General features: G+C 44.4%; 1 protein-coding gene across 1 annotated transcript; it reads left to right on the forward strand.

Annotated features, from left to right (window-relative positions):
- Nucleotides 1-4,223: 4,223 nt before the first annotated feature.
- On the forward strand, nt 4,224-15,315 carry Serpina6 (serpin family A member 6). Its single transcript, XM_028782046.1, has 5 exons — nt 4,224-4,405; nt 6,973-7,589; nt 9,642-9,912; nt 12,947-13,091; nt 14,922-15,315. The coding sequence occupies exons 2-5, from the start codon at nt 6,992-6,994 to the stop codon at nt 15,105-15,107; spliced, it is 1,200 nt and encodes a 399-aa protein (XP_028637879.1). The 5' UTR covers nt 4,224-4,405; nt 6,973-6,991; the 3' UTR covers nt 15,108-15,315.
- The last annotated feature ends 12,278 nt before the right edge of the window (nt 15,316-27,593 follow it).

Raw genomic sequence — 27,593 nt, forward strand, 5'->3', positions numbered from 1 at the left:
GTGTGAAGGAAGGGATTCTGTCTCACTGTGTAGCTCTAGCTGACCTTGGCCTGCCTCTGTGTCTTGAGGGCTGGGATTTAAAGACACATTCCAGCATGCCTAGATATCACAATTTCAGTTTAATCACAGCAAAAACAGAGAATTAATTAAGGAAGGTATTTTAATGTCAACTACTGGCCTCCATGTATGGTCCAACATATGTGTATGCACCCATACATAGCACACACACACACACACACACACACACACCACATCACCATCACAATACAACAGTACATACACACAAAGTTTTTAAAAAGCTAAAATTATTATTTGGATGTGCTTTGTTGTCTACAGTTTGGGAAATTCTTAGTTAATTGAGGTTGTTCTCCAAGAAAAGATTAGTGTAGGTCTTGGGGGGGAGCTTATTTGGTTCCCCAGTTGCTTTCTGGCTGCTTGTCTTGCCTTGTGATCTCTCACACTTGTGAGTGCTCTGACCACTGTGAAGTCACCCACACTGACGTTCCCACCAGGCCGAACATGATGACCTTGAAATGCTCTCCCTAGAGAAGCCGTTCCTGACCTGTGGGTCACAACCTCTGTCTTCAAAACTATTTACAATATGATGCATAGCAGTAGAAAAATAGTTATGAAGTAGCAACGAAATAGTTTTATGGTTGGGGTTAGCATGTGAGGGCGCCAGCATGAGGAGGGCTGAGGAACACTGCCCTGGAGCCTCCACAACTGTGAAGTCAATGAACTTTCTTCTTTTTAAAGTTTCCCAGCTGCTAGTATTTCATTACAGCAATGGAAAACAAACAAATACACTGATCCTTGGAGAATTCAGGCCACTTGTTTAAGGCCATTGATCTCAATGATGACAGAGCTCCAGGCAGAACTTAGTTTCCCTCAAGAGGGATGATGGCCCTAGCACAATCTGCCTCCTTTGCCTCATGTTTCTGGAACTTTCTTGGGCTACTGCTAACTTGTGAGTCCATGGGACACATCTGAACAAATGGCAGGCAATCCCATACCCACTCTTCCCCAGCTCAACATCCTCCTTCAGACTGAGACACTGGATGTGGTCCATAAAGTTCCACTGGCTCAAACCTGGACTGCCATGACCTTTGTCCCAGTGTGAGACATAGCAAGAGAGAGCTGAACAAAGACAGGATGGTAGAGTTTGGTGAGAGGAGCATGGGCTCTGGCTATGGTACATGGTTTCAAATTCATTTCATAGTCCATTTGCCTGGCACAAGTTTCTTAGGAAATTTATCTGACATCTCTGCCAGTTTCCCAAATGCCTAGGGGAGGTAGCAACATTCACTGGCATCCATGGTAAGTAAAGCTACAATACATCAACACTGTCCCATGCTCATTTAATGTGTTGCCTGTGCTAACCTTCATGGCATTCCAGAAAGATTCTGAGGCCTGCAATCATCCTAGGGACCACTGAAATGAAAGATCTGGATTTGAATCCAAGATCTTATTCTTGTTGTGTTTCTCTGGATGAAAATACATCTACCCCCATCGGGCTCTTGAAAGGATAAGCCTGTCAGTCAACACACATCCAACAGCAGAGCCGGGAGCTTGTGAGAGGTGCCAGGCACAGCACTCAGCTCAGTGAGCTGCATGTCACTGGATGAAGAGGAAAGCTGAACTCAAGGTATGAAGGGAGAAGGAAGACAGAGCTGGTAACTCAGACTCAGACCCCTCATTAGGAAAGCTGTGGAAACCAAAGCAAAGTAAGTGTCCTGCCCACAATAATGAGGGCTGATGGGGGCTTGAGGAGTACCTGGCTCAGCATCTGCCCCAAAGCCTGAGACCAAGAGTAAGGACAGGTGGCCCCAGTGGCTATGACCAACAAGAAAGGACATAGATGGGTCTCGTGGCCCAAAAGACAGATCCTGGTGTCAGTGACACCCCAGCCCAGGTTCAATATTCTCAATTCAGGATTTAAGAGAAGCATTGGAAGTCCCCTGGAGAGCACCCAGCCTTTCTATGTCACCCACACACTGACCAATGGCACTGGTTGACATCTGTACTTGCCAGCGTAGCTCATGACTCCTTGAGTAAACAGCCTGGTTGGGGAAGGCCAGCCAAATGACTTCTCTAAAAACTGATCACTGTAGTCTTTGGCTTGACATGCTCTTGCCCATGCCAGGCAAGGCTTGTGCCCAGTCTTCCTGACATGAGATTCCAAAGAGCACTGCTGTTGTGGCACTTTTCCTCAACTGTGACAAACCCAAGAAAATATTCCAAGTAAGTCTCACTTGGTGAGCCAGTAAGGTTACTGGGCCTTCTCACAGGAGCAGGAATGACTCAAATCTCCTTCATCAACAAAGCCCCTATGCTAGCATGCATGTTAGGTCATGGTAAAAGACTCCTTGGAGCTCCTGGCATGACTTACAAGGTGCTCAGCCTGTAGAAGAGTCTCCTCTACCCAGTAACTGTTACCAGTTATATAATCTTGAGGAGGGGCCTTGTGAATCGTGTAATTTTCAGGAGTTTCCTGAGCTGCATGAGTTCTCCGTTGACTTCCTGAGTCTTTAGTGACCTGGCTAATCTTCACATCATCTACTACATGGTACTGGCTTTACAGATAAGGGGAGTACAAGAGTTATAGGTTCACTTAGGCATCCGCACACATTTTTACGTAAGGCCAGGGAGCTGAACGGCATGCAGTGGAAACAAATCCCACCAAGAGAGCCCCTGGGATGGGTAATAACGTCATGGACCATGGGTGTAGCAGTTAAGCATCAGTGGATACTCCAGGATGCCAAAGACACCAGGAATGTAGAATATCTGCCAAGAAAAGCCATAGGAAATGAGTAAAGTCCTCCCAGGAAACAGGCTGTGGGGGCTGCAAACACCAGCCTGTGGAAGCAGGGTGGCTCAGGCCTGTCGGAGTGCACACCATATCACACACCTGACTCTGCCTCCCAAGTGCCAAGATTCAAGGAGCATGCCACTATACTCACCTAACTATGAATAATATTTAATCTACAAATAAAGATGAAATAAATCCTTGGCTATAAAGTCCAAAATTGGCTTACTAAATAGAAAGCTTGTAAAGGGTAACAATTATTAAAAAACCTGGAGTGCCCCAGCTTCCAGGTGTGACCTCTAACCGTTCTTTTCCCATGGGAGCAGCTTCCTTCATCCTTGGTTGGAAGTGATGCTGCCATCTACCAAGCACGAGGCTCTGGGCTCAGCTTGGGGTGTGGGGCTAGGGGCTCCAGGCTCAGGACTTGGGGTACAGGGCTCAGAGCTCATAGTGAGTATTCCCAGAGGCACATTCCCTTGGATACTGCGGTCGGTCCAGAGACAGACAGGTAGTCCTGTCCACAGTCTTCTGAGGGACTGAAAGAAACTCTGAGGCGAGACAGACAGACAGACAGACAGACAGAACTTTTTCCTTTGCTGTTAGCCTGTGAGATCCATGAGATTGCATCAGCTGAGGCTCTGGAAGACTTTCTCCTCACTGTAACAGGATGAACATGGAAGTACTACAGAATGAGAAGAGAAGGAAAGGAAAGCTATAGTGACTGACTGGAGACCCCGCAGCCCTTTCCATTCTTTGGAAGTCGTATTTATGATGAACAAACAAACAAACACAAATAACATTTCTTTGATGCATGCTTCCTGCAACAAAAATGATCTGGGGAATAAACACATGGGTGGGCGGGAGAGTGCTGGACTTTGGGATGGAAATGGTGCAGGACAGCTCACTTCATTTCAAGCCCTTCTCAATGGCCTTATTTAAAGAAGAGACACTGCTGAGGTATATAGCTCAAGCAGAACCCTTGACCAGCATGCATGAGGTCTTGGGTTCATCCCCTGGTAACTACAGAAAAAATCAAATTAAAAACAAACTAGGTCAAGTCAATCTCATAAAGAAGGGAGATTGTAGCACTCTGTTGAATGAATCATTGGGAGACCTGAGATAACCCAGGGAAAGTCTTTGGATGGTCACATGCTCATTCATGCATCTCTCTTTCTCCCATCCTTGCTTGATTCTTCCCCTTTCAGTGCCAGACACCTGGCTCCTCACAGAGTCCATGCCATGACGCTTATCAACAACACCAATGAGTCCCCTGCCAGATGGCACAGGGCAACCACAAACACTGATGCAACTCCAGCCACACTTTGATATTAAAAATAAAACTTCAAGGGACAGCGTTGAGTTAATTTGCAGAATTGCTGTGTTTACCCGCACTTTCTATAAAGCTTCCCATTGGTTGATGCTTGGGGGGTGGGGACCACCAAATGGTGAAGGTCACTGCCCCCCTCCTCTAACCATTAACCAGCAAGACACCAGCAAACAAGATTTAGTGGGGAGTCTCCCCCAAGCCTTACTGTACATGTGCTAGGATCCCAGGCAGCAAAGCAGAGCCAGAAGGAACAGCCAGAACCCACAACAGACGTGAGTCATCCCTAAGAGCACTCTATGCCTCTTGCTCCTGCCAGGGTCTCTGCCTCTACATCTGCTGCACTCCAGAACACAGCCATGCCTGAGGCTTTGTTGCTTGAGATTTTTAATGGATGACCATGAGAGCAGCTAGCTGTGGCGTGAGGCAGCTATGTGGGGGACTTCTCAGATTCCACAGTCTGTGATTCAGCCACTGGGGTTTGATTTCCCCTGGGTTTCTTATCTAGCAGGAGGCTGGCACTGAGAGCTGGGGCTATGTTTTATTGCCACCTGTTGCCTAATGGAGCAGCCTTAGCATCCAGGAATGGGAGGGGATGTCAAAGCTGAGATGGATTAGTGCCAGGTAGCACTATTGGGTGGGGTTGTAGTACACAGATGGTATATGCAGGGACCCTCTAAAGAGTGCCCACATTCCGTAGTAGCTTGGCAACCTGTAGTGGGGGTGGTACAGTTGGAAAGATCTGCTTCTCTCTGCATCATACCAAGTGCTATGATGCCTAAATCCCTGCCTAACCCAAGGCACTTCAGAGAGGAGTGGCAAGGAAGATATTGCCAGAAAGAAGCACATGACCCTTAGCCTTTTTTGTAGGCTGTCCTTAAGGAGCCACCTTGCTGGTCATGTGTTTTTCAGTAGAGAAAGCAAGAGGTGTGACTCTGAGGACGCATCCCCAGTCCTACACGAAAGCTCTGCTTCACCCGGCTCTGCTGTCCCAGCTCTACAGTGAGGTGCAGGATGACTCATGAAGTGAGTCTGCGTAAATCGTGCACTGATGGCAGTCACACCAGGCATTCACAACAGTCTTCTGAGGCAGGGGAATTTACTCTCCAGCCTGCAGGTTTGACACAGGGGGAGTGAGGCACACAGCTGCAGCCAGGAACAGCAGGAAGAGAAAGAAAGCCCAGCCTACTGTTGACTGGGGTCCTTCACCAAAGGGAATTCATAGACAAGTATGGCCCAATGCTGAAACCAAGATGTCCCCATGTAGAGCACAAGAGAGGAAGAGCAGAGAGAAGGGGAGAAGAAAGACTTCCTGGAAGTGACCAAGCACCCGAGTCTCAAAGGCCAAGAGGAAATGAGCCAGGGGAGAAAAGGAAGGGATGGTTCTAGAGTGGAGGTATCACATGGGGTAGAGTCAAAGGAGGGCCATCTTTATCTCCAAGTCTCGGGCCAGGACAGAGCTCAGCAAACACTGCGGGACTGTAGTGACCTGACTTGCCTTGCCTGCCCTGCCCTGCCCTGCCCTGCCCTGCCCTGCCCTGCCCTAACCTCTGGCCTGGCTTGCAGCAGAGTAATGATGTGTGTAGTGGGGTGAGGGAGGGAGACCTGTGATGCCAGCCGTGCTGCAGCCAGATAGTGACCAGTCCAAAGTAAGAAGGACTGGGTCATGAGGACCTCTAGCCCGCATCAGTGAGGGTGAGTCTCCTAGGGGCACGAAACTCGGCTTCTGCCCAGCAGTGTCCTAACCCGATCTCACTTCAGTCACAGATGCTATCTTTCTGGATTGGGTAACTCCCAAAACATTAATGTCTAATTTTGATCCATGGCTCATTTTTCTTGTTGTCTGAAAATTTCATGCAGGGATGTGTGTTCTGACCAAATCTGTTCACCATTGCCTCTCCTCCAGGTCCGAATCTACATCTTTCCCAACTTCGTGTGCTCTTTAAAAAATAAATAAGTTAACAAGATACTGAAACTGCTTCGTGTAGCCAATATGTGTACAGGAGTAGGGCCATCTACTGAAGTATGGCTAGTCTCTGAGGAGTGGCATTACTAAAGAGAACTGATTCTCTCTCCCAGGTGCCATCAATGGAGATCCTAGTTATACTCAGATTAGTGTGACTCTCAAGCCTACCTTATCAGAGAAGCTGCTTTTTTTTGCCGTAGACAGCGGTTAACACAAAGACCATCAACAGGTCAACATCAAGGCTTTTAAAAATCACATAGAATGTAAAACAGTGGGTCCGGACAGTAAAAGTTTCAACGGGCCCCAGCTTGCATATTGTCTGCACACTGCCCTTTGGCGGCTATCTTTACCACTCACCCCATCAGCTTCCAGTTGATGTCCAGTGACTTTTCATTCTGATATGGAATCCAAAGGAACCCCATTTTTGCAGAGTTTAGTGATGTGCACACTGAGTGTGCTTTAGCAATCCCTCCATTTTGAAGGAAAGCTTAGTCAGATATAGATCCTTGGTTGACTTTCTGTATGCTTGCTTGTTTTTCTTGCACGTTGAATATATGACTTGTCTGGGTACTTTAACCTATTTGAGTTTCTGGTTGCCTACAGACAAGCTAATAAAGTCTACTTTGGGGTTTCTTTTTTAAAACTTGAATGAGACTATAGGCAAAATACTCTAGGATGTGTTAGGCACTTAGCAACCATACTGAGTAAAACACTTCTTCAAATGAGGGTCCTGAAACCCAGGGCTCTGGTGTGATTGCCTGGGTCACAGGCAATGTGAAGGAAGGATGGGGACAAAATGGGCCGTTCATTCACAGTGCCATCTGCCCCTCACTGTGTGACTGCCATAGCGCCTAACAAGCACTGTTGATTTGGCAGGGCCTGGTCAACCAGAACAATGTCGCTCGTCCTGTATACCTGTCTCCTCTGGCTCTGCACCAGTGGCCTCTGGACTGCCCAGGCTGACACCCATAAGGGTTCAAGTTCTCACCGAGGCCTGGCTCCCACCAATGTTGACTTTGCCTTCAACTTGTACCAACGCCTAGTGGCCCTGAATTCCAACAAGAACACCTTAATCTCCCCAGTGAGCATCTCCATGGCCCTGGCCATGCTATCCCTTGGCACCAGGGGCTCTACCCAGTCCCAGCTTCTCCAGAGCCTGGGCTTCAACCTCACAGAGATATCTGAAGCTGAGATCCACCAGAATTTCCAGAGCCTCAATTACCTTCTCAAGCAGTCCGAGTCTGGTTTGGAGATGAGTTCGGGCAACGTCATGTTCCTCTTCCGGAACCTGAAGCTGAAGGATTCCTTCTCAGCAGATATCAAACACTATTATGAGTCCCAGGCCTTGAGCATCCCTTCCAAGGACTGGACTAAAGCCACCCAACATATCAACAAGTATGTGGAGAGTAAGACCCAGGGAAAAATTGAGCATGTTTTCTCAGACCTGGAGAGTCCAGCCACCCTCATCCTGGTCAGCTACATCTTCCTTAAAGGTATTGCTCTCCCTTCCTTACCATCCTAATTCCACTCCACCACAGATCTCTCTAAACCTGCACATCCATCCCACTCGAAATGGCCTAGCGCTCTCAGCTATCTCTGATGAGGTCCTGCCCCCTAACAAACGCCAGTCTCTCTCTATCAGGTTGGAACTAGGATATCCACAGTGCTATTCTTGAATACTTCTTAAAAGAGTTGTTAAAATGATAGATTCCAGAACTCATGACTGACCTCCTGGGACAAAACCTCTACAGGACAACCCGAATGCATTACTATTGTGTGCCCCTCCACCAATGTAACATCACTTTGGAGGCACCTCATCCCAGAGAATCAAATCTGTAATGCTTGTACAACACAGATTCTCAAGTGAAGGTGATAGTCTCACCTTCCTAGGGACATTAGGCAACCTTGGGGAACAGGATTTTATGTCACAACTAGAGGTGGAGTAGGATGAACACACACAGCACACACAAATGCACAAACATACCCACAAACACACTCATGTACACATATAAAAAAACAAACACAGCAAACACACACAACACTGATATACAAACACATACACCACACACACACACAAATATACAAACACATACACACCACACAAATACACATACACATAAACACACAGAGCACACCTATGCACTCACAAACAATCATATGTAGAGAACACACACAAATACACAAACATATATGCAAACACACAACCACCCCCATGGGGCCATCATCCCTAAATATTCAGAGTATCAAGGTTGAAAGCCTTTGTCTAAAATCTTCTACTTTTTCTGTCTTCTCTAGAGTTGTGTCTCAGCTCTTTTCTTCCTTTAAGATCTCAATACACAGCATGCACTCGCACACACACACACACACCACACAAATGCACAAACATACCCACAAACACACTCATATACACATATCAAAAAGCAAACACAGCACATACACACAGTACTGATATACAAACACACACATCACACACACACATACACACACAAATATACAAACACATACATCACACACACATACACACACAAATATACAAACACATACCACACACCACATACACACACACAAATGTACAAACACGTATACATACTTCACACACATACACACATTCTCCTCTCTCTCTCTCTCTCTCTCTCTCTCTCTCTCTCTCTCTCTCTTTCTCTCTCTCTCAAGGCTGATATCAAATTCCTCTCCTGTCCTTGAGCATCTTGCCCCCACCAAAGCCCATGTGGCCTCCCAGTATAGTTCTGTGACAATTATGGCAGTCAGGAAACTGGAAGGGGTCAACTGCTAGGAGCAAGCTCCAGACAGAAGAGGCTGAGGGGGAGGTGTTGCAATCACACGAGCTTTGACTCATTTTAAGGAGCACCATTCTGTCAGAACTGACCAGCACTACAGCAAGCAAGCAGGCTGGATGGTGACCCTCACCAGCTGAAGGTGAGAGAGACTATGAGCCTGAAGGCATACTGTATCCTGACTCTACACACAGGAAGCCTCATTGTCTGCCCTCTTTCCAAGAGGCAGAGGTATGAGCCTCCTCCAGGAATTGACCACACTGTCAAGGTGGTTCATTTCCCCAAAAACCAGCTCCTTTCTCTTCTTACCAGAGACCCTAAGTTCACAACTTGAGTTCTAGGACCACCAGAATTCTCAGAGCTGAGACCAACTTCTAGCTTAAGTGGGAACTTAAGTGGCTCAAGGCCAGTTTTTTTTTCTCTTCCCTTGCTCCTCATCCCTAACCTCTTGAGTTTGGTAGCCAGTCTCAAGCATAGCTAATCCTCAGCCATCAGAGAGGCAGGGAAAAGATCAGCCCAGCCTCCTGCTGATGGGCCACTCAGTTGCTTGTAGAACAGGCACTAAGTCCCCAGGATCATCACATTTCTGGAAATCTAGGGCTATACCTGGCACACTACAGGTGGCTGCATAGCTGGTTTCTGCAGGAAGAGTTGAAGATCTGCTGCCTCAGAAGAGGCTGTCCAAGAATTATTTTTAATTTCCAGGTCTACGAACCTAATGAACCATCTCTTCCCCTCACATCTTTCCAGGTACATGGAAACTTCCCTTCAACCCAGAAAATACTAGAGAGGAGGACTTCTATGTGAACGAGACAAGCACTGTGAAGGTGCCCATGATGGTCCAGTCAAGCAGCATTGGTTACTTTCATGACTCAGAGATCCCCTGCCAGTTGATACAGATGAACTACGTGGGAAATGGGACTGCCTTCTTCATTCTTCCGGACCAGGGCCAGATGGACACTGTCATCGCTGCACTTAATCGGGACACAATTCATAGGTGGGGCAAGCTTGTGACCCCAAGGTAAGCCCTGTAGCGAGCATGTAAGTTTCTGTAAGGCATATGGAAAATGAGGCGGGTAGACTTTTTTCTCTCCAATATACACCCCCCACACACAGACACTCAGGTCTTACTTTCCCCATAGGCTGTGAGGTTCTCTAACCCGGAAGTTAAATTTATGATCCCTCTATCCAGAGGTAATTTGGGACATACCACAAATCCAGTCCCACTTTCTTGTGAATTTTATAAACATATCCATCTTGTATATTATATTTTTATAACAATTCCTTAGAGGGAGCTCATCAAACACTAATCTCCCACTTTCCTGTATTCTTTGCTGGCTTATTATAAAGCAAGCCTCACTGTAGATCTTCGGGAGCTCTGAAAAGTACGATGCCAATTGCGTTGTACTTTATGCATCCTGGGCAACTCACTATAGTTAAAAAAAAAATCATGGAGAAACAACCGTCTCGGTGCTCAGTGTGAGCATGATGCTCTAGCTGCATTACTTTCCTAAGAAAATGTCTCATAAATGAGTTTTACATCTAGACCTTATGGTGTGTATGATCTAACCTCAAGGTGTGGCGCCTATTTCATTTTTAAAATTCAGTACTCAGAATTAAGCCAAGGGTCTCTTTTCTGTAGACTTACTACCGAACTATATCTCCAATAACCCCTTTTTAAATGCAGGGTTTACCCAGACTGGCTGTGAACTCATTCGGTACCTCAGAAAGACTTTGACACATCAAACTCCTGCTCAGGGGTCTGGAGTTGCTAAGATTACAAGATTGTGACACAAAGTTCAGGTTCATTTCTTTGTAATTATAAAAATGTCTTTAACAACTGTAACCTCCCCTCCCTGTTCACAACTTTTGACATGTTTTTTTCTGACCAGATTGTATATACTTTTTAGATCTTTCCACTCTGATCATTTGTTCTCAATCTCACTGTAAAAATCTGGCCAAAAGCAGCCAGCAGAGTCCATGTCATGGCCTGACTACTGAGCTGCCTTGAAATGTCCAGTTCCATGTGAATTTATTCATCATCTTTAAATCCATGCAAGTCTCAAGGCATGGACAAAGGGCATATAAGTTGATTGTCAGAATGTAACATGAATGTCCTTTTGTCTTTTTTCCCACTCAGCTCTTGTTCCCAATTGAAACTCAAACATGAGCAGGTCTTTACTTTCTAGATAGGACCATATTGTTCGTTCTGCTCTTCTGAGATCCCACCCTAATCACATGTTAGGCTCCTTTCTACAGACTGCTAGAGTTTCTCTGGCCCATATCTCCCAGCATTTCCAAAGTCCTCAAGCTAGCTCTCAAGACTTCTAAACCACATTGTCAGGTATTCACAGAAATAACCCCACTCCCAGTACCATGTGTGTGTGTGTGTGTGTGTGTGTGTGTGTGTGTGTGTGTGTGTTGGTTCTTTCTTCACTGCTATCATGAATACTAGAGAAAAGGATTTTAAGAGATGGAAAGATGTGTTTTTTTCTACTGTTTCAGAGGCTTCAGTCCATAATAACTTGGCTGTTGTTTCTGGGCCCATCTGTGGTGAAGCAGAACACTGGCTCCCCTTTACCCCTTTTGTTCAGTCAAGACATCCAACCCTCACTTAGGATGGGGCCTCCATCAGCAGTTAAACCTCTCTGGAAACACCATCACAGATACACCCAAAACTGTGTCTCCTAGATGATTCTAAAATCTAATCAACAATGAAGAACAATCATCACAAATCCACCCCTTGACAACTTAATACTCAAAAAAAAACAAAAACCCCAAAACATTACTTTTAAACTACTAAGTCCCATTACTGGCCCCCATAGGTACATACAACCTCATAATGCAAAATGAATTTAATAATTCTTTAAAAATTCAACAGGCTTAACAATATTGACACTGCCCAAAAGTCAAAAGTTTCTTTGAGACTTGAGACAATTATCTTGACTGTAAGTCCTTGTAAAATAAAGAAACCAGTTTACATAGTTCTAATATACAACATTACGAAGTAAAATTTCCAATCCCAAATTGTAGATTGGAAAAGGAGAGATAGAACAAAGCAAGACTGAAATTCAGAAAGACAAAAACAATATCCTGATTTCATGTCTGGCACCTGGGCCTCTTGGTGGCATGACCTAGGCTCCAACAGCTTTGGGTAGCCCCATTTCTCTACTTTTTCTGCTTGTATATGATGTTGTCTCTCTCCTGGGATGGCACTACTCTGTGCCTAAAGATTTCCTTGGCAGCTATCCCCAAGGCTCTGTCATTTTCAACCTTCTGGGGTCTCCATTGAACCTTCAGCTAGCCTTCTCAGGAGCCCTACATAGGAAATCTATACTATACATTGTTTGACCTCAGAGACGTTCTGGAAAGTTGGTGCTAGCCTCTACGCCCCTTCAATTTTACATTTTTCATGCCTACCAAATTCTACAATGTGGATGATGCCAAGTTCTGCTGCCAGGTTGAGATGCCACCTGTTGAACCACAGATGTGTGGCTTTGTGTCTAATACTTTAAAGATACTTTCTTAGGCAGCAATTTTCTTAAGGTATCTGGAAAGTTCTATTATTTCAGTTGCTATCTTTCCAACTGATTATTTAGAGCTCTTGATGAGTGAGTGGGGACTTGCACTCACTCTTTTCTATTATCCCAGTGCAGAGTTCCTGGTTTCTCATTAACAATGTTAATCTTTTTAACAAAGTATAATCACTTTATCTAAACCCATTCTATCCTCATGACAGTTACCCAGGGTAAGTTCCTTTCATCGCCAACCTGTATATTCTCCACATCTTTATGTTCTGGTTTTCTGATATCTCTCCCTGTAAATCTGAGTAAATTCAGCAAGTATTAACAATACCACAATTTAAATAATGTTCTCTTGAAAGGAATCATCCAGGGAGTACCTTTCCCTGTATCCAGTTAGTGAGTCAGGCTGGTGGTAAAAATGCTAGTGGGATCATACAAAGAAGTAAACATCTGTCTGGGGAAGGATGTGCTGCTGTCTACTGCCAGGCCTAACCTTGAACCGTCTAACTTCTTTTTCTTCACCCTGAATAGGCAGATGAACCTGTACATCCCGAAATTCTCCATATCTGATACCCCTGACCTTAAAGATGTGCTGGCAGATGTGGGCATAGAGGACTTGTTCACCAACCAATCAGGTTTCTCAGACACCACTGAAGATGTTCCCTTGACATTAAAAGTAAGTGACTTGGGAGACTTTCTCCAAAATCTATACTAAAAATCTTAATAGTAAGCAACACATCTCATTTGTTAAAGGTCCCATAGGTCCCAAGCAGAAAATCCCAGGTCCAAGCCCCTTCAAGCACAATTCAGTAAACAGAAGCCCAGCAAGAAAACAACCACACAGAAAGCTAATGACTAGGGAGAGTCATAGCCATCTTGGCTACCATGGGATGGGCAGTTACCCATCCCATGAAGTCTTACAGATGATGGACACTGGAGAACAAAGTTGTCATGGCAGAAGTGAGAGCAGCCCCTGCCAAAAAGAAATAGAAGACCGAGTGCAGGTCTCCTTAACATCACACCAGACCTTCTACTCAATTTCACGTTTCAGTCTTCAGCTTGATCGTCTGAATTTGTAACTTTGTTCAGAGCATTTTGAATGAGCAGGTACATATCTATTATGTAACCGTGCTAGGATCTGGATCTGTTTCCATTACTCAGAGATGGACACTGTCCTCCAAACAAAAGGGTTTGGGGTGCATGGAAGCCCTACTTAGCGATGTATGAGTTCAATAAATGTGTCGTGTGAATGGGTAAAGTCCTTGAGAAGGCTCAGCCACACAAAATTCTCCTTCTTACAACTAATTAATTTATTTAAAAAAAACAAGAAGAAATATTTTTCAGTGTAAATTTATTAGAAGTTCCGAAGGAATGACTGCTCTAAGCCCTAAAGAACACAACACTGATGGGAGCTTAAAGTTCATATAGGAGCAGTAGACATTGTCCCAGTGCTAAGGGATCCATAACTCAGAAAGGACAAAGAGGTCAAAGTGCTCACCGACAGGAACAACCATTGACAGCAACAAGAACAGTAGAATATTTGATCTTTCATCTGTCAATTCAAAATCCCAAATCCTTAAGACCTACTGCAGAGGTCCATTCCAATCCTGGCTCAGCCTCTGCCTGACTGCAGGAGCCAATCATAGAGAGACCCAGAGCCCCTCAGACTTGCTGTGAAATGAAGCTGATGAGCGAGTTCTCCCCCACCAGGGGGTGCAAAGAATACATTGGCTGTCCTCCAATGTTTAGTTGCCAGGGTGGGCTCTGTCCCAGGTTTTCTAAACCAGCTGTTGACCACTTGGCTGTCTTCAGAACTCTATCTAATGTTAATACTTAAAGGGAATGTATCAACAGCCAGGGCTTCACATTTCTGCTCCAGTCTAGGCTTTCCTAAGCCGAGAAGGCACCAGCATATCATATACATTCCACTTTCTGTTTCCATATCAGGGTAGACAGAATGCAATCTCTTTTTTTTTCTATTAGCAACTTTTTTAATGTTAATCAAAGGCTTTATAAGTTTGGTAACACTCAATAACAAGATGCCCATACAATCAAAAGTTGTTACCCAATACCCAAACTAGATATACCAATTATCTTTGACTGGTGGAGACACAGGAACATCTGCCTCCATGTTCCCCCTCCCTCTCCTTCCCTCCCCCCCCATCTCCTAGCTCCTCCTCTCCTTCTCTTCCTTCTTATTCCTCCTCTTCCTCTCCTTACTTCTCCCACCTTAGCTCCTCCTACAGAATGCAGTCTCTTAAAGCCTAGGAAATGTCAAGAAGAGCCCAAGACTTCCTCTGACCTTGTGTGATGGGTACGGAAGAAGTTAGGTGCAGTCGGGAGTCAGAGCTGCTGCTTTGATATGGAGCAAACACATGATGTTTGGGGGCACTTTGGCTGTTTCACCTTCCATGGAACAGATAGTGAGATGTCCGTGTGATGAGATGTAAACAGCTCCTGCCTCCTAACAGGGATTTATTTCCCGCCTTTGGCGTGTTTCTCACAGGTAGTCCACAAGGCCATGCTACAACTAGATGAAGGGAATTCACTGCCTGATGCCACCAACAGGGCTCCCCTACACCTGCCCTCTGAATCACTCACCCTCAAGTTCAACAAGCCCTTCATCCTCCTGGTCTTTGACAAGTTCACATGGAGCAGCCTAATGATGAGCAAAATCACAAATCCAGCCTAAGAGCATGCCCTGAGAAGCCATGGTACCATTGACTTTGGAGACATACAAGCCTTTCCCCAGTCTTCTTCAAGGTCTCTCCAATCCAACCAAGTGTTCCTACTTTTAGATATCTAGTAATGAATAGCCCTTCTTGTTACTCTAAAGACAAGTCAAATGAGAAGGAATCACTGAGAAAGAAGTAACAGTTATTAAAGGATGTTTTTGCAAACTCTGGAGTGCATGGGTAGTTGCATTCTGAAGAGGGTGTCCCTTCTCTTGGTTTATATATAGATGGTGCCTTATCACTGTCCTCACATGGGGGAAGAGCAGAGATAACTCTCTAGGGTCTTTCTAATCCTATTAATGAAGGTTCCAATCTTGTGACCTCATGTGACTCCCTGATAGGTTCCAAATACTAGGTTTCAAAACAAATCAGTGAGACATCCAGTTCATAATGCATAGTCCTATCACAAGATGGGTGAGTCCAGTCAACAAAGCCACCTCTCTTTCTGATGGAAACAAGAAGGTGGGACACCTTTGATCTCAGTCACAGGTCCTGAGTGTAGTGTGTGGCTTCAGAGGGAGACCAGCCTGCGACAGAGCCCAGCCAGGTCACAGAGTGCTTCTAAAATGAAACCAGAATAGAGTGGTTGCCTTTAGAAAGTTTAGGGGCGAGGGGCTGGCAACTCGTGGACACACAGTGGAAGAGCTGACAGACGAAGCCTATCATGGTGACTGGCACAGAGTTGGCAGAGGAGAAAGCAGCAGGTGTGTGATATCAATACAAAGTCAACACACACACACACACACACACCACACACACACACACACACACACACACACACACACACGGCTTGGGCCAGCCATGCTGAGGCAGTTCCTCTGCCTCTTCCCAGAGTGCTCCATGTGATCACGAACAGAATGCTGTTTCTGTCCCAGCGTGGCTATGGTTCTCATTTTTGTTTTGCTTCTTTTTTTTTTTCAAGCCAAAAAATAGTCAAGCCAAGTTCATCATCCCACCCATCCGTAAATATACCGTGTGTGTGTGTGTGTGTGTGTGTGTGTGTGTGTGTGTGTTGCATACGTAAGATCGTTTTGGAATATGCATTCTTTTATGAGTGGAAATTGAATATGAATCAAAAGTGTCATTTGAAATCAATAGGGGGAAATACTTTATTAAGCCATGTATTGCTTGGGAATCACTAGGGACCGAAAGAAGAGTGCAACTCTTTCTCATCCTTCAAACAACTCCAGATGAATCAAAGATGTGAGCACCAAAGTTGAAATCATTAAATCATGAAGTACATGGTTTTAAAACAACCCTCAAAAGGATGAAGGATATTTAAAACCCAGAATTGCTAAGGAAAGGGGCTGCTGTAGTGAACTTTATAAATGAAGTTCGTTCGGTTTAAGAGACAAGTGAGGGAGGGATAAAAATATGAAAGTTAATTTCTCTACCATGTCACTTAATATTTTAAAATGCTAGGAGGAAATTAATTATGATTTGAGAAAAAATTAAAAAATAAAAAAAGAATGAAAAAAAACAAAAACAAACAAAACCAAAAAAAGAAAAAAAGGGGGGTAAAAAGAATAGTAACATGTAGTGCAAACTTCAGCTGCAATAAACAGGCTAGTTGGCAGTATTATAATCAGGGAATAATTATCTATAAGAAGGGGATAGTGATTCTGATGTATTGAATAAGTGAGAAAATCAAATAACAGGAACATATTTGAAAGTTATGAGAAGAAAGACAGAGATCTCTGGAAGCTACACGCAGCCTCTTGTGGATGGTTTTTGAGGATCAGGAAGGAGTTAATCTGCCTGGTAGTGCCCAGGACCTGTTGGTCCTGGCCAGCAAATGGTAGCAGATGAGAGATGTAATTCTTGTAACATGAGTGCTTGTTGGGGTGGAACAGGAGGGCATGCAAGAGCCTTAGAGAGGAGCCCCTCTCCAATTTGCCCACCTCATTCAACTTACTCTCCATAAAAATGCAATAAAAATCTCACTTGCCAAAAAAAAAAAAAATGCTAGGAGGAGGCTGTGTTGGGTTGGGGACAATAAGGGCTGATTGAATATTTTTTCTTATGTATCTTCCCAGGATACTATAAAACTGTTATCAATAAAAAGCCTGTGATTCAGGCTCCCATAGAGCATTACCATCTGAAATCAGAGCCCCAGGACAGGATGACTGCAGAAGACAAAGAGCCACTTGGAAAAATATCCTAGCATTGTTAGGATGTGGGGAAGGTAGACTATGGGGCTGCGTTGGTGGGAACAAGTCACTGGAAGTGTGTTGTGGGGTGTTATACCTTACCCTGGCCACTTCCTCTATTCCGTTTCTCTGTTTCCTGTCCACCGTAAGGTAAGCAGCCACCTCCTTCCCATGTTTCTACCACCATAGGGTCCCGCAACACTACAGCTCCCCAGTGGCTGGATTCAAGGATCAAGGTTTTGAAATGCCTGAGTTCTGAGGAAAATAAACCTTCCTTTTCCCCTTTAAGCTGTTTCTGTCAAGCATTTGGTTACAACAACAAGAAAAGCTAACCACAAATGGCTGGGTGTCTCCTTTTGTTTGTTTGTTTGTTTGTTTGTTTTCTCAAAACTTAATGAAAGTTCTAAGTGTGCAGGTCCAAGAGATGGAGCCAATCCACAGGGGAAACACAAAGACCCTCAAGCAAGGAATAGCATGACTGAGCATAAACAGGAAACTCCTAAAATCACACACACAGGAAGATTCACTGCACACAGAGGACAAAGGTTAAGAAAGAGGAGACCGGATTTCTCATCTGAAGTTATGCCAATAAGCCGATGTGCTGAACTGAGAAGCATACTCTGATTCTGTGGGATCCCTACCCACACCATACAACTCGAAGTTGACAGAAAGGCATTTGGGACAAGCCTAGAGTGGAAAACATACAAACATATCTAGGCAGAAACAAATCTGAGTGTCTTACCACCAGGGTGGAAGAGCAACCAAGGGACATAAAAGCCAATGCCACTGGGAGATCTGAGGGTGGACTCTAAGCCAGAAAAGCAGTGTAATTAAAAAGATTTGAATTATTGGATATTATCAACACAATATAGTAACCTATACATTTGCTGGGTTTGATCATTATACGATGGTTAGGTCCATTTTGGTAAATTCAAGGATGTTCAGAATAGAAAGCTAAAAGCTAGAACTCTTGAAAACTATATAAAGAAAGATATCTTTAAAGGTCTGAGAGTAAAGGAGGGCAGTGATAACAGTTTTCAGAAAGAAGAAAAAGACCTTTCAAAAATGAAGGCAAAAGGCTCAGAGAGACAAACCGGAAGTTAAGAGCGCTTGGTGCTTTTCCAGAGGAACCAGGTTCACTTCCCAGCACCAACCTGTCAACTACTCTAACTCCAGTTCCAGGGGATCAAAGTTCACTTCGGGACCATGTGGACACTGCACACATATGGTACACAGATATGCAGGCAACACATCCATACACATAAAAAACATGTGATTGCATGAATTTCAGAAGACAGAAGATGAAACATATTACAAATTTTAAATATATTTTAAAAGTAGTTATTTGGGCAGAAAGATGATTCCAGATGGGAACCTATATGAGAAAATGAAAAGCATCAGAAATGTAAATGTGTGGGCAAAGGGGGAAATATTTCCGAGATATCTTTAAACTATAAATTATTGTAACAGAAACATTAACAATTTGGCATGCAAATTATCAATGGATTGCTTATCAGCTCTAAGTCCTTCCATCATCATTGTTCTGCAAATCAAAGTCTGCATTTTTAATGCTTCTGTGTCCCACGTTGAAAGCAATGCTGATGCTTGTCAGTAGGGGGCGCCAGAGAGATGTTGTGGAATAAAGTGGCTTCACTTTCCTGGTTCAGATCAAACAAGTGAGACAGAAGAGTAGGTGATAATTAGAGACAGACAGACCAACACACAGACAGATGATAGATAATAGAGATATAGAATATAGACAGAAGGGTGGATAGGTGACTAGATAGATGCAGATAGAGGATGGAAATATACACTCTGAAAAATAATAGTTGAAAGATAATTTTCTTAACTATATATCTTGAATGCCTGAGTAGACACATACCTGATTATTAAAGCCAGAATCTTTCTTACATAAAAAAACATTAAATTAAATCTTACTAAAGCAAAAATTAAGAAAAAATACTGATTATATCTACTGTCATTTCACACTGTACTGGGATTATTTATCAGATGTTGTGATTAATTAAAGACAAGAAAGTAGAACTGGGGGAAAAGGGGAATAAAACTATCTGCATTTTCAAGCTGTGGCCATATGCCTGCATTGTTAAATAGACAAAAAGATACCAAAGTCTATATAAAAAAAATACACATGAACACCAATGATCAAACTCAGTAAAGGAATTCAGCAAGATGTCGGGTTATAATTAGCATAAAGTGACACTTTTCACATGCATAAATAACTGCCAAACAAAACATGTAATGGCAGAGCAAAGAGAACAGTAACCCAAAAGATACAACAACAAGGGAATAAATGTAACAATGCTCCAAACTTACACTGAGTAAAACAAGATACTCCTTAAATATGCAAAATTAGGTGTGAACAAGTGGAAAGTTACCCCTTCCTGAGTGAGACTGTTCAACTCATCTACATACTGTCCCTTCCTGAGAGAGACTGTTCAACTCATCTACATACTGTCCCTTCCTGAGAGAGACTGTTCAAAATCATGTACATACTGTTTTCTCTTAGGTAATATATTAACTTATTGGGTTCCAGTAAAGATACCAACAATCTTTCTCATGGTTCTGACAGTATGACTTCAAAATCTATCTTGATGCCCAAGAATTTGATACCCAGAAAATGCCCAAGGATTCCAGGACAACAATAATACAGAAAAGCTACAAGATCAGGAAGAAGGGGAGAGAATATTGTGACAGACAGAAAGTGGAGGACACAGACTCCAGAGGTAAAATGCTGGAACCAGTACATGAACACACAGGCAGACCAATGGTGTAGGATAAGAACTTTAGAAATGGGATGAGGGACAGCCAACCAAAACAAAGTGTGGGCAGAAAAAGCAAGCAAACAAGCACAGGAAACCTGCTGCTTCGCAAGACAACTTTAAAATATTTTTAAACCATGATAATAATATCTAGCTCACTGATTTACCGCGATTAAAGTAATACATGATTAAAGATGATTGATGATTAAAGGGTAAAAACAGAAAGTCTGAAAACAACCCAAGCACAAATGACAATATTATTTGATAATAAATTACTTAAATAACTGGGACAACTGGATAACCGTTTGAATCAGGGACGAGGATGGGGAGAACAGACTTTGAGCCGTTGAACATGTGAGACATCAGATACGTGAATTAGAAAGGGTGACTTGGAAGCGGATGGCAGTGTTTCTGATGTCTGCACGAATGAGGCCTCAGTGAGATAGGAAGATACATGTGTGTCTGTCCTCAAGAGTATTCTGGTGTGAACTGTGAGTTCAAAAAATGATGAATGGGGGGGGGGGTCCCAGCCATGTCTACACATGTCAGGATGCTCAAGAGATTACATCTGTGACTGTGCACCTGGAGTCTGTGAAGACCATGGTAAACTCAACTTTGATGAATGCGCCAGTCAGCCACCTCTCCATGGAGGTCTCTGTGTGGGTGGAGGAAACCATGACTACTATGCCTGCATTGGGCAGTGGAGTCACAGGGACACACTGTGAGACTCTGACGCCTCATTGTTGGTCAAAGCCTTGTCACAATGATACAACATGTGAAGATACTGTTGACGACAGCTGTATTTGTCACTGCTGGCCCGGATACATGGGTGCCCTGTATGAGACACAAATAAATGCAGGAGCAACCCCTGCCAGTTTGGGGGGAACTGTGTAGCGCTGTCCTCAGATGATCAATAGGGACACATTGCAAACCTGCCTTCCTCCTTCACCTACCTTGGAGCCCCAGGCTATGTTTGTATCTGTCAGCCTGGGTTCACAGACAGGAGCCTAGCATAACTGTTCTCTGAGAGGTTCCAAATGCAGACACCCATAGCCAAACATATGCCAGAGCTCGGGAAGTCTTGTGGAAGGATTAGGAGAAGGATTGAGGGACCAGAAGAGGAGAGGGACTCCACAGGAAGACCAACAGGGTCAACTAACCTGCACCCTTTAGGGCTCCTAGAAACTGGACCACCAACCAAAGAGCATATATGGGCTGGACCACCCTCCCCCTACATGCACCTACATAACAGATGTGCAGCTTTGTGTTCGTGCAGATTACCCAGCAACTGGAGTTGAGGCTTACCCTGACTGGCCTCAGTGGGAGAGGATGTGCCTAGTTCTGCAATGACTCCAGGTGCCAGAATAGGTTGGTACCTAGGAGAAGAACCTCCTCCCGCCCCCTTCTCAGAGGTAAAGGAGAGGGATGGTGGGGGAAGGGCTGTGATGGGAAACATGAAGAGGGGAGCTGCAATTGGGATGTAAAGTGGATAAAATAAATTAATGGAAAAAAGAATAAAAAGGATCAGAGATCTAATCGTTAAAAAAGAAATGAAGCTACTCAAGTGCGAGAAGGAAAATATCCCTGTAAGTGTTTCTGCTCTGATGGGAGGGTATCCTGAGACATGGGGGCCCAGGAACCACACAGCTCTGAGAGGAAGCCTCCTCAGCAGAGCATTGCAGCTCCCAGGGGAGAGTATCCCTACCTGAGCTGAGGCACTCAGGAGCCTCAGCCCTGCTCCTTCTCTTCTTTTCTTCTCTTCATTGCTTCTGTTCTTCCTGGACTCTTCCAGTAAGAGTCACATCAGGCAGGGATCTCATGAAAGAGAATTATTGGAGGGTTCAGGCTCTAAAGGGACGAACTCAGGGATGGCAGCGCTCTGCTCCCCAGAGTGGACAGCAGGGAATTGGACAAAGAGGCAGTGCTTATATAGAATTTTTGAGGGGGTGGAGCTTGGGGGGGGGGCAGAGATTTCCAGAGTGAGGATTGGTGGGATTTCAAGTCCTGAGCTTGAGTGTTCTCAGGGATTGGTGGATTTTTCCTGCTCAGGGATTGGTGACTTTTTTTCACCCCCTTTCCCTGCATCAGGCCCATTGGTTAGGGTGAGAAGCCCTTCCTGGCCATAGCCTGCTTTTGCTGAGTGCCATCTCTGTGGAACTGCTAAAGGGTGTCAGGTTTTAGGTGCAGCCACTGTAGACAGTTCCTGAGGGGCAGCTCCTGCAGTGGTGTTTCATGAAAGCTGTAGGCTGAGGCTAGAAAGAAGGTTGCGCCACCGCAGACAGCTCCTCATGCTGGCAGTAGGCTGAGACAGCTCCTGCAGCGCCAGTGACAGCTGCAGGCGGAGAAGATGTGATGCCGCCATTTCGCACAGCTCTGGATGAACACTTTACTGTGGCGGCCATAGGCTGGAGCGGGAAGGAGGAGCCTGCGGCTGTCTTGACGTCTGTGGCTCGCTGCTCAGGGACTGCAGTCCCTCCTTTACTCATTTGTTTCAACGTGATCCTGAGCTGCTGGTTCTGTGGGCAGGGAGGTTAAGAAACCCGTCCAAGTATAGGATCGAGTTCATGGGTGGAGACTATGACAGACGTGCCTTTGAAGGTTTTAGCCCAGCCTTAGTTCTGTTCCTGTTCTCAGGTTCTGTTTTCTGGTGTTCCAAGATTTGGGGAGCCTGTGCTACAAGCTCCCCTATGGCAGGACTTTCTGGACCCACTAACAGTTCAATAATGAATGACACAGAAGCTTTGTAATATGTTAAAGCTTAGTTGGGATTTTAACTAGGGCAGTCTCCCAGCCAGCTATCTATCTTAACCCAACTAACCAATCCTGGCACTACGTCCTACCACACGGCTTGTTCTACCTCTGAGCTCTGCTCCGGTCTTCTGGTTCATTCATTCACCTCAGTGTCTGCTGTCAAATCTCCTGCTTCTGCTTTCTCCCCTGTGGCACTTCCTTGTCCTGAGATTCTGTCTTCCACTTCCTGCTGCAGCTACATACTGTCAGGTCTTTATTACAACCCATGAGTAATGGAAGAACCTCTGAGCAATTCTAGATTGCCTTAGGCAGGTGAGGAAAGACAAATATTTACAAAACAGAAGATCCAGTGATGGGCCATAGAAATGGCAAAACCAGTATCCTGCCAGTACTCAATCTCTGCAGAATTAACAGTTGAAACTACAGAGACATACCTTTCCACAGTGTGAACTAAAGGTTACCCCAACACTCCCCACTGCTGTAAACACTACACTAAGGTGCTAGCCTCACTATGACAGATTGACGCTTGGAACCAAAATAAATGTTTTCTTCTCTACGTTGCTTCTGTCTGCTATTTTGTCATTGTAACGGAAGAAAGCCACTAAGGCAGAAAACTGGGGTCAAGAAGCAGGGCCATTGCTGGTAAGTCTGACCACGTACTGCAGCCTTTGGAACAGGACTATGCAAGAGTTTGATGCTGTGGGTAAAGGGAGACCTGGAGCCCTGTGCATTCAATGTTGGGGCCTGGTAGGATTCATGAAGGCAGAAATGTCAATACCATCTGAACAGCAGAAACTGTGTTCGTGGCTTCCAGGTGGGAATAGGGGTTCTCCTGGGAACTGTAAGCCACTCATGGTGAACTTTAACAAAGAATCTGGCTATGTTCTGCCCGAGTCCAGAAAATTTCAGACAACGGCTTAAAATAATACACGGACTTGTTTGGCAGGTGAAATTTCAAGACTGTAATATTCAGACCATGGTGGTTACTTGACCCGTTTGTAATGATAATTTAAAGTGGAAAGTGGAGCAGAAAGTGGGTAGGTTTGAAGCTACAGACATGGTGAGTGTAGATTAAAGAGCTCTACTGTTCAAGGGATGAGTATCATTGAAAGGCAGTCAATGCACTTTGCCATAAAAATAAATGTGTCCCGAGAGAGATGCAGCCCTCCATCTGAGGATGCCGGTGTAAAGATGCAAAGTCACTAGGAACACCTACCCTTAAAAAGTGAGCACGTAAAAAGATTGGGCCTCCAGGGCACACAGCCCAAACAGAGCTGCCTAGATGGTTTCCCCCCTCCCCAGGTTAGGTCACACAGAAACTCAGAGTGCAGTAGCCCCAGTATTGGGTGGGGTGGGGCAGGCTACTCCTCAAGATGAGCACAGAACTTGATGCCATACAACTTCTGCAAGCTTGAAGATTTCAAGGGGTCTGGGGTCATGGAGCTCTGCATCAGGGTTCCAGAGAAAAACCATAGACCAGATAACATGGAACAGAGCTAGATTTCATGTGCTTAGGTAAAAACTAAGTTTCAGTGGAGACCCTCAAGGAAGGCCATGTGTGCCACAGGCGGCAGGGATGCAGGGGTGGAAGTGACCATACCCTTTGGAGTCTTCACAACGTCACCACTTGTCACGGCTGGTTTTGGGTTCTCTCTGTGGTGCAATCTTTCCTTGCTGTCCCTCCTGTTACTCTCTTTTGGAATGAGGATGTTTACTCTGAGCTGCTGTGTACTGTAAGTGTATTTACTCGTGATTTTATAGGGACTCGCTGCTAAGAGTTTGCTTTGAGTCTCAGAAGAGACTTTGGATTTTGGATCTTTGAACAGTGTTGGAAACTGTTAAGACTTTGGGGACCATTGGAATGAATGCTGCATTATCAGATGGCCATAAGCCATGGATAAAGTATGGTTTGGATATAAAATATCCCTCCATAGACTCATGTTTAAACACATGGTACCCAACTGATGGCACTGTTGAGGGAAGATTGATTGTGGTCCTTAGGAACATGGAACCTAGTTCATGGATGTAGAACACTTAGGGACAGACCTTTAAGGACCATAGCTGGGCTCTATTTCTGGTTTTGCTCTCTATTTCATGATTCACCAAGATGTGGGGTGTCTCTAACACATGCTTCTAGCATCAGGATCTCTGCTGTGCCTTCCCTGCCTGTCGTAATGGATAGCAACCATGAGCCAAAATGTATCTTTCCTTCCTTAGATAGCGTCAACTGGGTAATTTGTCAAAATGATGAGAAAATTAACTTTATATTTATAAATTACTTTATATTTATAAATATATAATTACTTTGTAATATGATATGTAATTTATATATAGCATAATATAATTTAAAATTTTTAATTACACAAAAATGAGCAGAAAGACGTGAACACAAAGAAATATAGAAATTGCGATTAAACACTTGGACATACGCTCAACCTCACTTAAAAACCACCAACTAAAACTACACTGAAACCCCACTTGCAAACTACTGGGTTCGTAGAAATGTGAGTGCCAGGTGGTGGAGCCTGAGTCTGAAACCGTCCTTCTCACAAAGTGTGGTAGAGGCCAGACTTGCCCTGTGAAGGGAATTTAGCAATGTACTCAGTGTTTGCTTTCTAAGACTGATGTAACCAATTACCATAGACCAAGTAGCTTCAAACAACAGAAATTAAACCATGCAGTTGTGGAGGGCTAAGTCCGAGAGCAAGGTTTGTCCGTGTGCTATCTCCCTCCTAGCTTGATGGGTGTCAACAACCCTCTGCATTCCTTGGCTGTGGACCGAACTCTCATTTCTGCATCCATTTGTGTGGCCTTCCCCCCTAATCTTTCTCTCCCTTACTCTCCCTCTGCATTTCTCCTACAAGAACTTTCGCAATGTGAGACAGGCCCCTCTTCATTGCAGTAATCTCTTGCCCTCATCCTTAACTACATCTACAGAGACTATTTCATCAAACTCTGTCCACATTTACACGCTCTGAGTCTTATCTCTCAGAATATATTTTGGGCCACCCCCATCACGTCTCCTTATCCTCTCACTTAATGGAAAGTTCTTTTCTTAAAGATGCATTTATTTTGTGCGTATGAGTGTTAACAGAATGTGTGTGCACCATAGTCATGCCCCCTGCCCATGGAGGTCAGAAGAGAGTGTTATGTTTCCCGGAATGAGAGTGAACAGATGGCTGTGAGCCACCATGTGGGAGCTGAGAGCTAAACCTAGATCAAGAGCAGCTACACCTAGAACAAGAGCAGCCAGAACTATCAGGCATGTGCGTGTGCGTGTGCGTGTGCGTGTGCGTGTGCGTGTGCGTGCATGTGTGTTCATGTGCACACCAACCTCAAGGCACGTACTGTCTTTTTGTTAAGCTTCTCTCCCATTTAATGTTCAGGCTTAAATCTACATTAAAACCTCTTCTTAGTCAACTTTATTATAAAACAAACAAACAAAGAAAAACTTATGATTTTAAGTATTTACCTTTGATCCAGAAGCCCTGCTTTGAAAAATATAAGCTAATGACATACATCTGGCACTTTAAAAATAATCTCCCTAAAGTATTTTGTAATTGCAAGACATTAAAAAATTACTTAAAAGCCCAAACAGAGGAACTTGGTCGAGTAAACACTAGAGTACTGTGAAGTCACATAAAGAAGCAATCATCCCTCCGGGCATCGTGATTTCATAAGGAAGAAAGAAGGAAGTACAATCACATCTTTGTTCTCATATAAAGAAATACAAGACAAAGGAACTGAAAAGAAAGTGGTTAAATGCTGCCCAAGAGATGGGGAGGGTAAAATGGGGGTAGCAGGGAAAGTCAGGATGGTAGGTTTCTTCTTGCATCTTTTTATATGGCCTAGACTTTGGGAATAATAGTAACATCTTCCATACTCAACAATACAATTAAGATGACAAAATTCTCAAAGCCAAGTGAAAGGAAAAGCAGCAGAGGATCTGCACATTTCAGATAGCCACACAGAAGGGGAGCAAAAGAATCGAGCCAAGGATCTCCAGAACATGGTGTTTGGACCATATGCTCCCCCCTTTAGAGGAGAAAACACTGCCAACAAACCTCTAAGTTTTCTTTGTAGATTTGCCTTTCGTAGTCGGGTAAACATATGACACTGCGATATTATTTCTATGTCTTATGTGGCTGAGGAAAGAAGAGAGATGCAAATATGGAGCAGGGAAGAAGGAAGAGTGCTGGAGAGAGGGCTCAGTGGGAGAGTGTTTGCCTAGGATGGGTGAGGACCTGCGTTCGATCCCCAGCAAGAGAGAAACGCAGAGGGGAAGGAGATGGAGACAGAGAAAGACAGAGGAGATAAAGCCACTGAGACAGCAACAGAGGGGAGAGACAAGCTAAGAGGAAGGGAGACAGAGTGGCAGGGAAGGGAGGAGAGAGGAGGTAAGGTAGACTAAGGAAGAGGAGGGGAGGAGAGGGAAAGGGAGACTAGGAACAATCCTATATATGAATTGGAGGCATAAATGTGTGGCTTAGAGACACACATACATGTAGACATTAAAAAAAAAAACAGCCGTGAGTTGAGAAACATTGAGTATACTTGAGAATCCATGAATTGACTTTAACAGTGCTAATAAACAAATGTGTGGTATGGAAAGAGTATGGGAGAGTGAAGCAACCGATTGTGCACCCCGTAAAGATGAGGCAACCAACAGTCTATGAACTCAGCTTGGCATGCGCACATCCATCCTGAGCTGCAACTACCATGATCGATCGATCGTCCCAGCATGAGCCTAGTTAGTTTCCCA

The sequence above is a fragment of the Grammomys surdaster genome, unplaced genomic scaffold (assembly GCF_004785775.1).
Source record: "Grammomys surdaster isolate TR1022 unplaced genomic scaffold, NIH_TR_1.0 690, whole genome shotgun sequence".
Classification (NCBI taxonomy): domain Eukaryota; kingdom Metazoa; phylum Chordata; class Mammalia; order Rodentia; family Muridae; genus Grammomys; species Grammomys surdaster.

Excerpts from the sequence above, each read along its gene's own strand:
- Serpina6 (XM_028782046.1), top strand. The coding sequence starts at position 6,992 with ATGTCGCTCGTCCTGTATACCTGTCTCCTCTGGCTCTGCACCAGTGGC. Across the intron at positions 7,590-9,641 it reads CAGCTACATCTTCCTTAAAG|GTACATGGAAACTTCCCTTC; the intron begins GTATTGCTCTCC and ends ACATCTTTCCAG. Across the intron at positions 9,913-12,946 it reads GGCAAGCTTGTGACCCCAAG|GCAGATGAACCTGTACATCC; the intron begins GTAAGCCCTGTA and ends CACCCTGAATAG.